The sequence below is a fragment of the Pholis gunnellus genome, assembly GCF_910591455.1.
Source record: "Pholis gunnellus genome assembly, chromosome: 5".
In the NCBI taxonomy this organism is placed as follows: Eukaryota; Metazoa; Chordata; class Actinopteri; order Perciformes; family Pholidae; genus Pholis; species Pholis gunnellus.
In genome coordinates, this window is record NC_136531.1 from 21139451 (window position 1) to 21151206 (window position 11756).

The 11756-nt window shown below is 44.4% G+C and overlaps 2 protein-coding genes across 2 annotated transcripts; one reads left to right on the plus strand and one right to left on the minus strand.

The window, feature by feature from the left end:
* Positions 1 to 323: 323 nt before the first annotated feature.
* Positions 324 to 5153, plus strand: LOC306695816 (ATP-dependent RNA helicase DDX39A). Its single transcript, XM_079159189.1, has 10 exons — positions 324 to 405; positions 1315 to 1522; positions 1727 to 1854; positions 2079 to 2355; positions 2743 to 2861; positions 3614 to 3745; positions 3934 to 4043; positions 4234 to 4378; positions 4478 to 4625; positions 4772 to 5153. Exons 2-10 carry the CDS (start codon positions 1315 to 1317, stop codon positions 4786 to 4788), a joined length of 1284 nt encoding a protein of 427 aa, XP_079015315.1. The 5' UTR covers positions 324 to 405; the 3' UTR covers positions 4789 to 5153.
* Positions 5154 to 5289: 136 nt separating this feature from the next.
* Positions 5290 to 11324, minus strand: LOC306695817 (CCN family member 1-like). Its single transcript, XM_079159190.1, has 6 exons — positions 11141 to 11324; positions 10122 to 10335; positions 9248 to 9495; positions 8738 to 8861; positions 7455 to 7636; positions 5290 to 6467 (listed from the first exon to the last, which is right to left on the minus strand). Exons 1-6 carry the CDS (start codon positions 11189 to 11191, stop codon positions 6162 to 6164), a joined length of 1125 nt encoding a protein of 374 aa, XP_079015316.1. The 5' UTR covers positions 11192 to 11324; the 3' UTR covers positions 5290 to 6161.
* Between the last annotated feature and the right edge of the window lie 432 nt (positions 11325 to 11756).

Sequence of the window (11756 nt, forward strand, 5' to 3'; positions counted from 1 at the left end):
TTATCACCATGGTTCAGTTTACGCCGCGGAGACCCCAAAAGCCCTGCCATCATTTGATGATACATGTGTGTATTCAATATGAATAATTTTGTATATGTTTGTTTAAGTGGCACAGTTATATCTCAGGGCTTTGACCTGCATCAGATGTTATATAAGATAAAAACAACAGCATCCTGATAATTTCGTTGCGCAATTCATTTCGTTGTTAGCCTGTAGTTGTTATCAGGCAAAACATCTCACGTTCCTTTTTATAGGCAGTGGTTCGGACCGGGTCAAGAGCGCAGGGGTTTTTCGAGGTGTACATGAACGCACCATACATGTGTGCTCACCGTGCTGTGAAGACTTGCTAGCTCAGTAGTATCACGCACTTTGACATCGTCAGGACATAAGACATATCACAGCAAGGTAACGTTGCAGTTTTTTCGTACTTTTCACGTGAAACTTGATAGTATGTGTATTTATTTAGTTGTTATTGACTGAGGAATGTTTTGAATACTTCGTAGCAGTGGCTAAAGTTAGGATTTAGAGATTTGCTTTGGTAGCTAACACGCTAGCCACATTAACGTTAGCTTTGTTTTGAGTTTGTCAATTAGCTTTAGCTATCTATACTTGTTTTTCTGACCATTCGTCCACTATACAATAGCGTGAACATCTTATTGATAATACTATGTTAGATAATAAGACATGGTAGAGCGCAACGTTGCTTTAATGGTGATTGATAGTAATTCGTGACTCACGTTCAATTGTTAGCTGCTAGCTTGCTAGCTAACTGGTTTGAATGAACAAGAAGGACGAGGAGCGCAGTATCGTATCGGTCGGCCATTGTTTTCAGTCGGTGTAATTGTAATGGCTAACGGGACACAACGTTTACATTTTAACTTATTTTTTTTCCAAATAATTGATTCTTTCAGTTTGATGTGCCCTGCTAACGTTAGCCAAACGACCCTCCTGCTAACTTTACTAAATTACGAGATAGCATATTAGGTTTCAGTCCATTTTAGCATCGAGCTAGTATTAACATCTTTCTGTGTTAAATCTATTTAACACCGGAAATTCCGCGAATAACTTACTTTTAGCAGGCTACCACACAATTGCGGACGTGAAATGAAATGAATGAAGCATTTCTAGATATTTATGATCATATTTATTACTAATACATTTATAATAATTATTATTTTAATTATTACGGACCAACCGTTTTTTTTTTTTTTTTTTTTTTAAATAAGCTTTCATATTAAGGAGGACTTTACCACAGTCCTTTTGTTTTGGAAAAGCTGCGACACAGATTAACTGATTTACACGTTGTTCCTACAGATGGCCGAAACCGACGTTGATAATGAACTTTTGGACTACGAGGAGGACGAGGAGCCCCAGGGAGTCCCTGAGAGTGGGACCCCAGCAAACAAGAAGGAAGTGAAGGGCTCCTACGTTTCCATCCACAGCTCGGGCTTCAGAGACTTTCTCCTCAAACCAGAGCTGCTGCGGGCCATTGTCGACTGTGGTTTTGAGCATCCCTCAGAAGGTGAACAGCAGTTTTTGGTCGTTTAATGTTAAAAAAAACCTATATGTAAATAATCCTTATTTAAAGCTACAGCTGTATAATACAATGAGACCCGCACCTCGTCATAAACTCCCCCTTTTTGATATCGTCCTGAAATTATCAATTAATCTCCAGATGTTTTTGAAAATATATCAATTATTTAATTGCCATTTGTTTCATTTTCAGTCCAACATGAGTGTATTCCACAAGCTATCCTGGGCATGGACATCCTGTGTCAGGCCAAGTCTGGTATGGGAAAGACGGCAGTGTTTGTACTGGCCACCTTGCAACAGATAGAGCCTGTGGATGGTCAGGTGAGATGCTCATCATTGGTTTTTGCTTGCCTTATATGCTCAAGTCATAATGCCTCTCTTATAGTTTTGTACTAGGTGTTTTGTATACCATGCGGCCTCTCGATTACATTTTGTTTGCAATCAGATGTTTGTTGTTGTCTAGATGGCAATACAAAAGCACAACATGCACTACATAAGGACGAAACAGTTAATACAACTAATATCCTCATTTCCCCGTATGCCAGGTGTCTGTCCTCGTAATGTGCCACACACGAGAGTTGGCCTTCCAGATCAGCAAAGAGTACGAGCGCTTCTCCAAGTACATGCCCACCGTCAAGGTGTCTGTGTTCTTCGGCGGCCTGGCCATCAAGAAGGATGAGGAAGTCCTGAAGAAGAACTGCCCTCACATTGTCGTAGGAACTCCGGGACGCACCCTGGCCCTCATCCGCAACAAGACCCTCAAAGTGAAGACCATCAAACACTTTGTGCTCGACGAGTGCGATAGGATGCTGGAGCAGCTGGGTGAGTAAGAGGTGTATTATGGTGGGTGTTAAAGAAATGCGTAGCTTTGGTGGAGGCCTGTGGTCGGTGTGTAAGACAGTGGCGGCTACCAGTTGACTCGGGTATTGTTCTGTAAATTAATATTTTGCGTATAGTACTGTAATGTCATCTAATATCTCATATGCTCACATCTTTTTAGTCTTTCTCACTAGCTGTCTGTGTGCATTTGATGTTAAAATGGGTTGTGGGGGATATCCGTTCACTCTGATCTAATAGGGAATGAAGTAATTCGGTTTATTTAAAAATAAACTTGAACATTTCTGGTATTTCCATGGTTAAAACCTATTTGTTTTACAAAGAAGGCTCAAAATGCAATTAATTTGTGTTATTTCTTTCTCTTTCCGACAGACATGAGGCACGACGTCCAGGAGATCTTCAGGGAGACACCCCACGAGAAACAGGTTATGATGTTCAGTGCAACGCTAAGCAAAGACATCCGCCCTGTCTGTCGCAAGTTCATGCAGGATGTGAGTTATCCTCGAGATTTACTAATGTTTCAAATAAATTTCCAGTTTATTTAGTTTTTCAGCAAACCGATAAACAGTGCTGCAAGCCCGAGATTGTCTTTTCCAATGCCATTTTAATCCTGTATTAAGCAATCTTTGTCGATGAAAACTGATGCATCAATTACTGTGGAGTTAGAGAAGTTATGCACGTGACCAGTAGGTTGTCGGTTCGATCCCTGGAAAGTAAAAGAACAACAATTGCCTTTCCCTCTTTGCCACGACTGAGGTGCCAGTAAACTCCAGCAAAGCTGCTCAGTCTGAAATGACGATGAAGTCTCGCTGGAGAGTTAACGGTTAAAATGGGCGTAGATACGTATTCGCTGATGTTTTAACAGACACTAACGGTTAAATGATTAATAGATTCAATTGTTTGTAGTTATTTACCAGTTTTCTGTTATTCCCGTTATGTGAAATCAACGAATGAGATGGTTCGGGTAGTTCAGTGTTTGTTGCCACACCCCTCTTTGCTTTGCCCACTTGTGGCTGTCGGTGTCATAAGTGGCCATATCTGAGGGGCAGAGTGATCCTCCTTGGCAGATTTTGCTCGGTCAGGACAGTCTGTCCTCCTGGCTCTGCTGCAGTCTAGGAGAACAGGCTCAGTGAGCCACCATGCGCAGTTCATTTGCTGGAACTTGTTGCACGTTCAGAAAACTGCATAACATCCTAGACCTGTGTGTGTGACTAACGTTTGCCTCCGCTCTCTTGCTGTGTAGCCCATGGAAGTGTTCGTGGATGACGAGACCAAGCTGACACTCCACGGCTTACAGCAGTATTACTGCAAGCTGAAGGACAGCGAGAAGAACCGGAAGCTTTTCGACCTGCTCGATGTCCTCGAGTTCAACCAGGTATAGCCGGCAGTTATCGTTGTCATAGGGCTTAATTTCCCCCTGTCCTACTCATAATTTTGAAATTACGTGTCTCTTGTCCTCTAGAGGGAGATATTTATGTTGATTTCAGCCATTCGGTCATCTCATTGATGTCTTTGCCATTACCAGCAAAAATATGCAAGACTTTTCTTTTGGTTCCTTCTTAGGTGGTGATCTTTGTTAAGTCGGTGCATCGCTGTGTGGCTCTGTCCCAGCTGCTGGTGGAGCAGAATTTCCCCGCCATCGCCATCCACAGGGGCATGGCGCAGGAGGAGCGGTAAGTGCCTTTTTAATTCTACAGTGGCTTTCTTGATTTCAAAGTCTTGAATTTGAAAACATCACATCACTGTAATTTGTTTTTCGGCAAGTATTGAGTAACCGGTGAGAAATTTACAACCATGTTTATGTGCTTAGTCTCACTTTGGAATATTATCTTATTTATTCCTGTTGTTGCTCACACCCCCCAGGTTATCCCGGTACCAGCAGTTCAAAGACTTCCAGCGGCGTATCCTGGTTGCGACCAACCTGTTTGGCCGAGGCATGGACATCGAGCGTGTCAACATCGTCTTCAACTACGACATGCCAGAGGATTCTGACACATACCTCCACAGAGTCAGTCCAGCTATATTATCATCTTCTGTGTATTTTACAATCACAAATCGCACACAGCAGAGCCCGTTTTGAGCCAGATCTTCTTTCTCTGTTCCTCAGGTGGCCCGTGCTGGCAGGTTTGGCACCAAAGGCCTGGCCGTCACCTTCGTGTCCGATGAGGCCGACGCCAAGACCCTGAACGACGTTCAAGACCGCTTTGAGGTCAACGTAGCAGAGCTACCAGAGGAGATCGATATCTCCTCCTACAGTAAGTTCTGGTGTTGCTCACAAGCGGTTCTTGCACTTGTCAAGTCCGTAACTAACCACACCGCTGGAGGTTAAAACTGTGTATGATGGTGCATCACATATTTAAAAAAAACGAACATCAGAAAACCTTCCCTTTTCTCTTTGCAGTTGAACAGTCCAGATGAGTCTGAAGCAACTTTCCAGTGAAGATCGTGCGTGACCCTTGGTGTTGCTGTATTTTGGTGGAGGAAAGAAACCCCCTCAACATTTATTTTAAAGCCCCCCCCCCCCCTCCTACCTTATGTGTTGGCACGTTCATAAAGATTAAAAAAAACAACCTTTTAATTTCTTTTATTTTTATCATGTCTTTGCAGGGTTCTTGTATTGTTTTCCTTGTTTAAACATTGATATATTGTTTTGGTTGCAAAATTAAACTTTTTATACCTTATTAAATAGTGTTGATCTTTTTTTGAACATTGACGTGATTTAAGACGTTACATTATTACATTATTACACATGCAGTATTCTCTAAAATAAACTGTTGTAGTTCACTTTTCTCACAAGCAGAGGGTGCCAGAGTCATAGTTTTAAGACAAACACTGTTTTACTGTTGATAAGTTGAGCTAAAGTACTGAAACATGCACGAAACATGGATGGACAAACAAAAACATGGGACAACTACGATGCAGCGTCTTAATCCACAGAAGTGTATAATTATGACAATACAAACTTGGATCAAAATAAAGAAAATATATTTACAGAAAATACTGTGATCCAAAATAAATTCTCTAGTACAGGTTAGTGTACGACATTCCTCTGAGCTGCATTTAATGCACAAACAACAAATCAATTGGCATTGGTCCAGTCCTCGCTGAACGCTTCGGTCAGTTTATGATCGTGTTGCTCAATAACAGTTTGAGTAACAGCGGAACAGTGTCGTCCATTGCTGTGTTCATATCAATGGCAGCGTGTCAGCATTTTAATAAGAGTCCACATTTTCTTTCCACATAAAGCTGCAAAATATGATTTTGCTTGTCGCTGAGTAGTCACGGTGCATTGCGGGATATGGAGTCATCCACCATCACAGTGTGTGTGTGTGCGTGTGTGTGTGTGTGTGAGGCTATTGTTGCAGGTGAAGTGATTGTGCACTGCCGTTATAGAAATCGTTCTTAAGTTTCAGTGCTGAACAAAGTGCTTTGTTGCTCTTGTAGTGTTTCTCCTCAGGCTGATCTGAGAGTCTCAAATAAAATAAAAGAATCCAACACACCTGAACCAGCATTCAGTCCAATAGTGGAGGAAGTCCAGGGGCGCCTCATGGCTCTAACTTAGGGCCCATGTCTGTTTGAACAGGAGCGGGATAGTGTACAATCCACTCTGGTCACAATAATATCACAATTAAGAGGTCGCCTTTATGATTGACAATAAAACTGAGGCGTCCTGTGCTCTTCACTCATCGGGAGCCAGATGAGAAAAATGGCCCCTGGTCTTAAAGTGTCTTCATTCATCAAGAAAGTTGACCTCATCACATTGAAATTACAAAAAAGTCCTAAGTAGCCTACTAGTCTGTGAACTGGTGCGTGTCTCCGTACATCCACTGCTGTGGGGGGAGGGCCACTTCGTTGAGGTGGCCGCAGTCGTCGCTGCATTTACACGACTGGATGAACATGGCCGACCGCTGGAAGTGCTCGCCGTCCGGGCAGACGAAGGTCACGGGAGCGGTGCGCGTGCGGCGTGGCGAGCAGCACCGTCCGTCCGCACACACCCCGCAGTAGTTGGGCCGGTAGAGGCGGACGCTCGCGCAGTCTCCGTAGGACAGGCGGACGGGCTCTGCGGCTTTCTGGGTCGGGGAGCACTTCTTCCCTTTCTGTGGTTGGATGATAAAAGCAAAGCGTGTCATAGTCTGAATGATAATAAGTGTTGTTCCTTACTGGCTTCAGTAGCAAAAGTCACCAAAACAAGTCATATGAAGATTTTCATGAACAAATCTGATAAGCTTTGACTTTTATCTGCCCTGTCCTTTTACATAATAGCAGATTTAAGCAGCTTTGCACTCAAACTCATTAGTTTCACATTAAGTAGGGCCAGACTTCAATTTGTTATGCCAAAACAGGGATTGCGAGAGGGATTATTTTTAGATTTAAGCGATTCATTTTAAGATTAAACCTGTTATTTAACATTTGAGTGGCCTTTTCCGCTAAACATACTGACACCTATGATCGCTCTTGGCACCGGAGCTCAGTAGAGCCGAGAAAAGAGCTCCTAGTGCGTGTCCAACATGGAGGATTAATATAGACACACCACGTCCCTGGACTCCGAGTACACAGACGGGGCCTGGCTATGGACAGTTGCTTGGCAGGAATGCCGGGGGTGGGGGACTATATTTAAAAAGGCGCCTGCTTGCCACCAAAACACCGCTGAGTAAATCAGCACTGCCCGGTTCCCACTGGATGCAGAGCTTCCCCAAAAGTACCGCTAAAATAATCTCCTATCTTAAACTCGGGATAAACATGGCCTGAGCACTAAGAGGAGATTTATTTAGCACCAGAAGGTCAAACTTCTTCATGCGGCACAGTTTGGACATTTTCAGCCTCTGCTCTTCAGAAGAGGGAAACCAGGCAGCAGAGCGATAATGAGCGGGTATTATTTTTTTTCCCCCTGCGTAGTCTGACATGGATAGATAAGAGGAGAAATAATTCCTCATGGATGCGTGTTATCACAAGGCGTTTAGGTTTCCCTGTGCGAGAGATAAGTTGTCGTGATAAGATGTTATCTTGGCAGCAATGAGTGAGTGCTCGACCTATGCTCTCCGTCTGTCTCCGCTTCGGTTCAAGTCAAGTTCAGCCCGCCTCACCTTGGCGGGGGCCGTTAGGCCGCGGCACAGCCGCACGGTGCAGATCCTCGTCTCTCTCTCCAGCTTGCACTGGGGGTTCTTGTTGGTGATGCGAGAGGAAACGCCCATCCCACAGCTGCTGGAGCACTGGGACCAGTCCGTGGTCTGGACCGGACACCTCATCTCCTTCAGATGGTTCCACACTGAGCAGACACGAAGAAAAATCATCAATTAGGCCAGTGGTTCTCAACCTGGGGGGGGGTGTGGAACCAAGATGAATCGGAGGGATCCGAGGGTTAAGCAGCAAAAAAACACATTTTCTGCCACACAAAACATTATTTACTCTTTCAGATTTTGCTCTTTTTAGCCACCTTAGCATCGTGGCTCTATGGATGGCAATGTTGCTCTGTTGGTCCACTACACTGATGTAGTGTAGTATTGAATGGATGTGATATGAACTTTGGTATTAACATTCATGATGCCCAGAGGATGAATCCTGCTTGGTTACGGGTCACTTAGTGATCCCTTTAATTTTACATTATTATTGTTATTGTTATTATTGTTGTCCAACCCTTTGGTTTATGTCATAGAGTGCAGCAATTTTGCACTTCCGGTGAGGTTTTGAATGGGGCTTTGGTTAGATGCCTGAAATAAGCACTCTGTTTAAGAGAACGTTTTGTTCTACGGTATGAAATACGTCCGTAAATATCCCACTCATTATGCGTCTTAAAAAAAGGCAGTTGCTAGTACAGAACGTCCTCAGGCTGACTAGTCCACCTTCGCGGCCTTGTTGTGTATCCTCGTGCTCATGCAACCGTCGTGTAGTTTGTTTATAGCCTAACGGTATCTTTTTCACTTCTGACATTACATGCACGGTTCAGAAAATCACCTCGTTTTGTCGAGGGAACCAGTGTGACGCTAACTTTCAGGGTTGGCCTACAAAAACACGTCTTCCCTGCAGCGCTCTATTGGCCTTGAGCATCAAAGCACCACAGAGAGCTAGCATGGACGCAGACTCTTCTTGTGAACGGTTGAATCATTGAATTACTCTTCAGTTAGACATGCAGTCTGTGACAAAGGGGTGGACAAAAGATTGTTTTAACACGAGCCAAAAGGTTTGGGAACCACTGAATGTTAGCATCATTATTTTAAGAATATCAATACTGTTCTGTTAAATTGCAATTTCTGTGATATTTCAGCACCCAATTTGAAACTTTGAATGAAACTTTAAACTAACGGGACAAAAATGTGAGTGACGCAGTGACGATAAACACTTAACACCTCTCAGTCTCCATTTCTCTCACCAGGCAGGTGTTTGAAGCCATGTTCACTCTCCCAGCCGCTGGACTTGACCTCTGCGAGCTCGTTGGCCAGCTCATTTTCAGGCTGGTGCTGACGTCTGGGCAGGTGCTGTTGTGGTGGAGGCGCCTGTGGCGAGAGATAAGATAAGATGAGACAGCGCTGGGGAGTCCATATATCGTTTATGTGTTGTTTTTTTACAGCGTTATCACCATGGCCACCAAGGGATTATCGAGGGCAATCGAAGGAGAGACACTTTACTCCTCTCTACCTGCATGAATCTTTTGTTTATTGCTTAAATTCCAAATAGTCTGTAGTTCAAGCTCCACACTTGTGATGATTGATGCATTAGAAAAAAAGAATATATATATATATATATATATATTTATAGAAATGAGTCACAGCATTTGATATTGCTAAAAGAAAATGCATATACAAGGTTCCTAATTTGTGCCATGTGTGTCAGTCATTCAACCAAAAGAGAGTCCCATGCCATATTACATGAAAAAGCAAACCTGATGCTTAGGTGGGAGCCGCCACGTGCCCTTGTGGCAGTCCACGTGGAAGCAGCACTGCCCGGGGATCCTGACCAGCCGGGGGTAGGGGCAGGCTGGAGAGGCCGGGGGCAGCTTGTTGGCGCAGAGGGGAGCGCAGCCGACGGCGCCATCGATGCAGGTACACTGGTGTTTGCAGCCGGCACGGAAGCTCTCGCCGTTCTGGTAGATCCTGCCGTTGTACTCGCATGTTCGTCCCTCCGATTTAGCTGGAAAGACACATTTGACTTACTCATTTGTACTAAAACCTTTAATGACTCGCAAATTGCAGAATGACCACATACACACAAACCGTTTTTTTTTTGTTGCAAAAAGCAAAGGGCAACAGGGAACTCCTCCATGGGTTGGGTATCCCAGAGATGCATCTCAGTTTCTACAGGACATCCTTTAAAGTCTGAAAGGCCCCAATGACTTCCGGAGTATGTTAAGAAGAATTCACCATGTGCTCATATTTCAACAGCTGATGAGAAAAGTTTCCCCTGGCTTGACCGAATGAACACACACAATGATTTCACATGGCAACAGAGGACCACTGAGATCCAAAGGCCAGTGGGAATAAGGACACAGGAAGTGTCAGACTCCTTGTTTCCAAAGTGTGAAAGAACCAGCTATACATAGTTTGTGGGGCAGCAGATGGAGAGTGTATTTTTATCTTTGAAACCCCCCGTCGCTGCCATAAAAACCTCTACAACTCATTAAAATACCCCCCCTGTCTTGTTCCCGGAAGTGCAAGGTTTCATGTTGCTTTTTCACTGGGTTGTGATGGCTTTGGCTTTATGGAAAGGAGAGGGGTCATTTAATTCAGTTCCTTGACATCTTTTGTACATTCCCTCACCTCGACAGATGCCCCAGGCCACGGTCACATCGTTGCCGTAATTACACTCCAGCCCTTTGTGGTGGTCGCAAGGCCTCACGGGGCTGCAGTCCTGGTTAAGCTGTGCAGCACACACCTTGCAGCACCCACATCCGTCCGGCACGGCGCTGACTCCCGGAGGGCAGACCAGGGGCTCGGTGGGGCAGTCGCACACTGTCGGGCAGCTGGCAGTCAACTGGGGGGGGGGGGGGGGGGGGGGAAAGAGAGATCACAAAAAGGAACTCCATCGCATTGTTCAAACAACATCAGAGATCTACAATGGAACTTCAGGACAGAGCTTTTCTTGACAAATTTAGAGAGTGCACAGTGCTACACACTACTAACTACTTAATTGGAGAATTTCTTCCAACATCAAAGTGTGAGGAGGAGCTGCTTCATTTATTTTCTGGATCATGGGCTTCCCACGGTTTGTGATCGATTATGTAAATTCTTCCACAGACAAAGCACTGCACTACGCCTTTACAGTAAGTCAAGTCACTGCTGTCCAGTCAGCCTCGGGTGTCTAGACAGCTTAGGGTTTGTACCCAGGTCCCCTGCTGACTCGTGGTTTGAGTCATCACTCAGCACTAGAGCCAACTTGTTCCAGTTTTGTGGGAATCAACATGTCACTGAGCTTTAAAAAAAAAAAAAAGGGAGACATGAGTAGGCATGCTGATCACCAGGACGAGGAACATCAGAGGAACTGTATTGTTAAGCAGTAATAAGAGTGATAACCCCACCTAAACTCCTTTCTGCAAAACGTTGCATTGCAGCCACTGTTCAGGCTGACAGACATAAAGTAATCACAGTTAGTATGATGTTGAAGATGAAACACGCGTTAATAAAGCTTTTCTAACGACACGTTTGTTTACACCAGGGGATGTTTGTGCTGTTCACACTCTGGAGATCAAAGTTGCATCACATTTATAGGACTATCCACAGCAGATCACACATTAAAAACACTTCCTGTAAGATCACTCACAGCTGCACGTGCGTCTTACCTGTGTGACGAGTGCTGTTGTCAGTACAGTCAGGTAGATCAGAAATGCCATGATTAGCCTATGACGCGTTTCGGAAAAATACAAATATAGATTTAAAAAAATATATCTTCAAGCTACAATCCGAAGGACTGCTGCGAGTCTTAAGTAGGTTCACACTGAGTTTCAGTCTTTTATGGACCGTAGTCCTTGTTTTTCTCCCGGGATGAGTGTCTAAAAGCTCACTTATACCCGCTGGTGAGCCTCAAAGAGACTCCGCCCTTCTCCATGCTTCCATCCATTCAGCGAGCAGCCAGCAGCCCCGACATTCCAAACGGGCGTGGCTTCACCGCGAGGACAGCTCGCTGATTGGTGGGCGTGTTTTGGAATGAATGCAGCCATTCATAAATTCGCAGGGCCGCTCTGTATTTATTTTATGGGTTAAAAATTAAAATGTAACAGCCGCTTTCAAGTCACACTCAGGCACATTCCAGCTTTTGTGGCCACCACTCTCCTAACACTAAGTAAATATATTCAGCTGGGCCAGACAGCATTGGTAACATTAATAGGACCTCCACCTCTAGGAAAAAAAAAAAGAAAAAGAAGTAGGGGGGAGGAATTCCCTCTGTTTTTCCAGACC

Coding starts and splice junctions, on each gene's coding strand:
- LOC306695817 (XM_079159190.1), bottom strand. CDS start 11,191: ATGGCATTTCTGATCTACCTGACTGTACTGACAACAGCACTCGTCACA. Junction 10,336..11,140: donor CAACAGCACTCGTCACACAG/GTAAGACGCACG, acceptor CCCCCCCCCCAG/TTGACTGCCAGCTGCCCGAC. Junction 6,468..7,454: donor GCCTAACGGCCCCCGCCAAG/GTGAGGCGGGCT, acceptor ATCCAACCACAG/AAAGGGAAGAAGTGCTCCCC.
- LOC306695816 (XM_079159189.1), top strand. CDS start 1,315: ATGGCCGAAACCGACGTTGATAATGAACTTTTGGACTACGAGGAGGAC. Junction 2,356..2,742: donor TAGGATGCTGGAGCAGCTGG/GTGAGTAAGAGG, acceptor TCTTTCCGACAG/ACATGAGGCACGACGTCCAG. Junction 2,862..3,613: donor GTCGCAAGTTCATGCAGGAT/GTGAGTTATCCT, acceptor CTTGCTGTGTAG/CCCATGGAAGTGTTCGTGGA.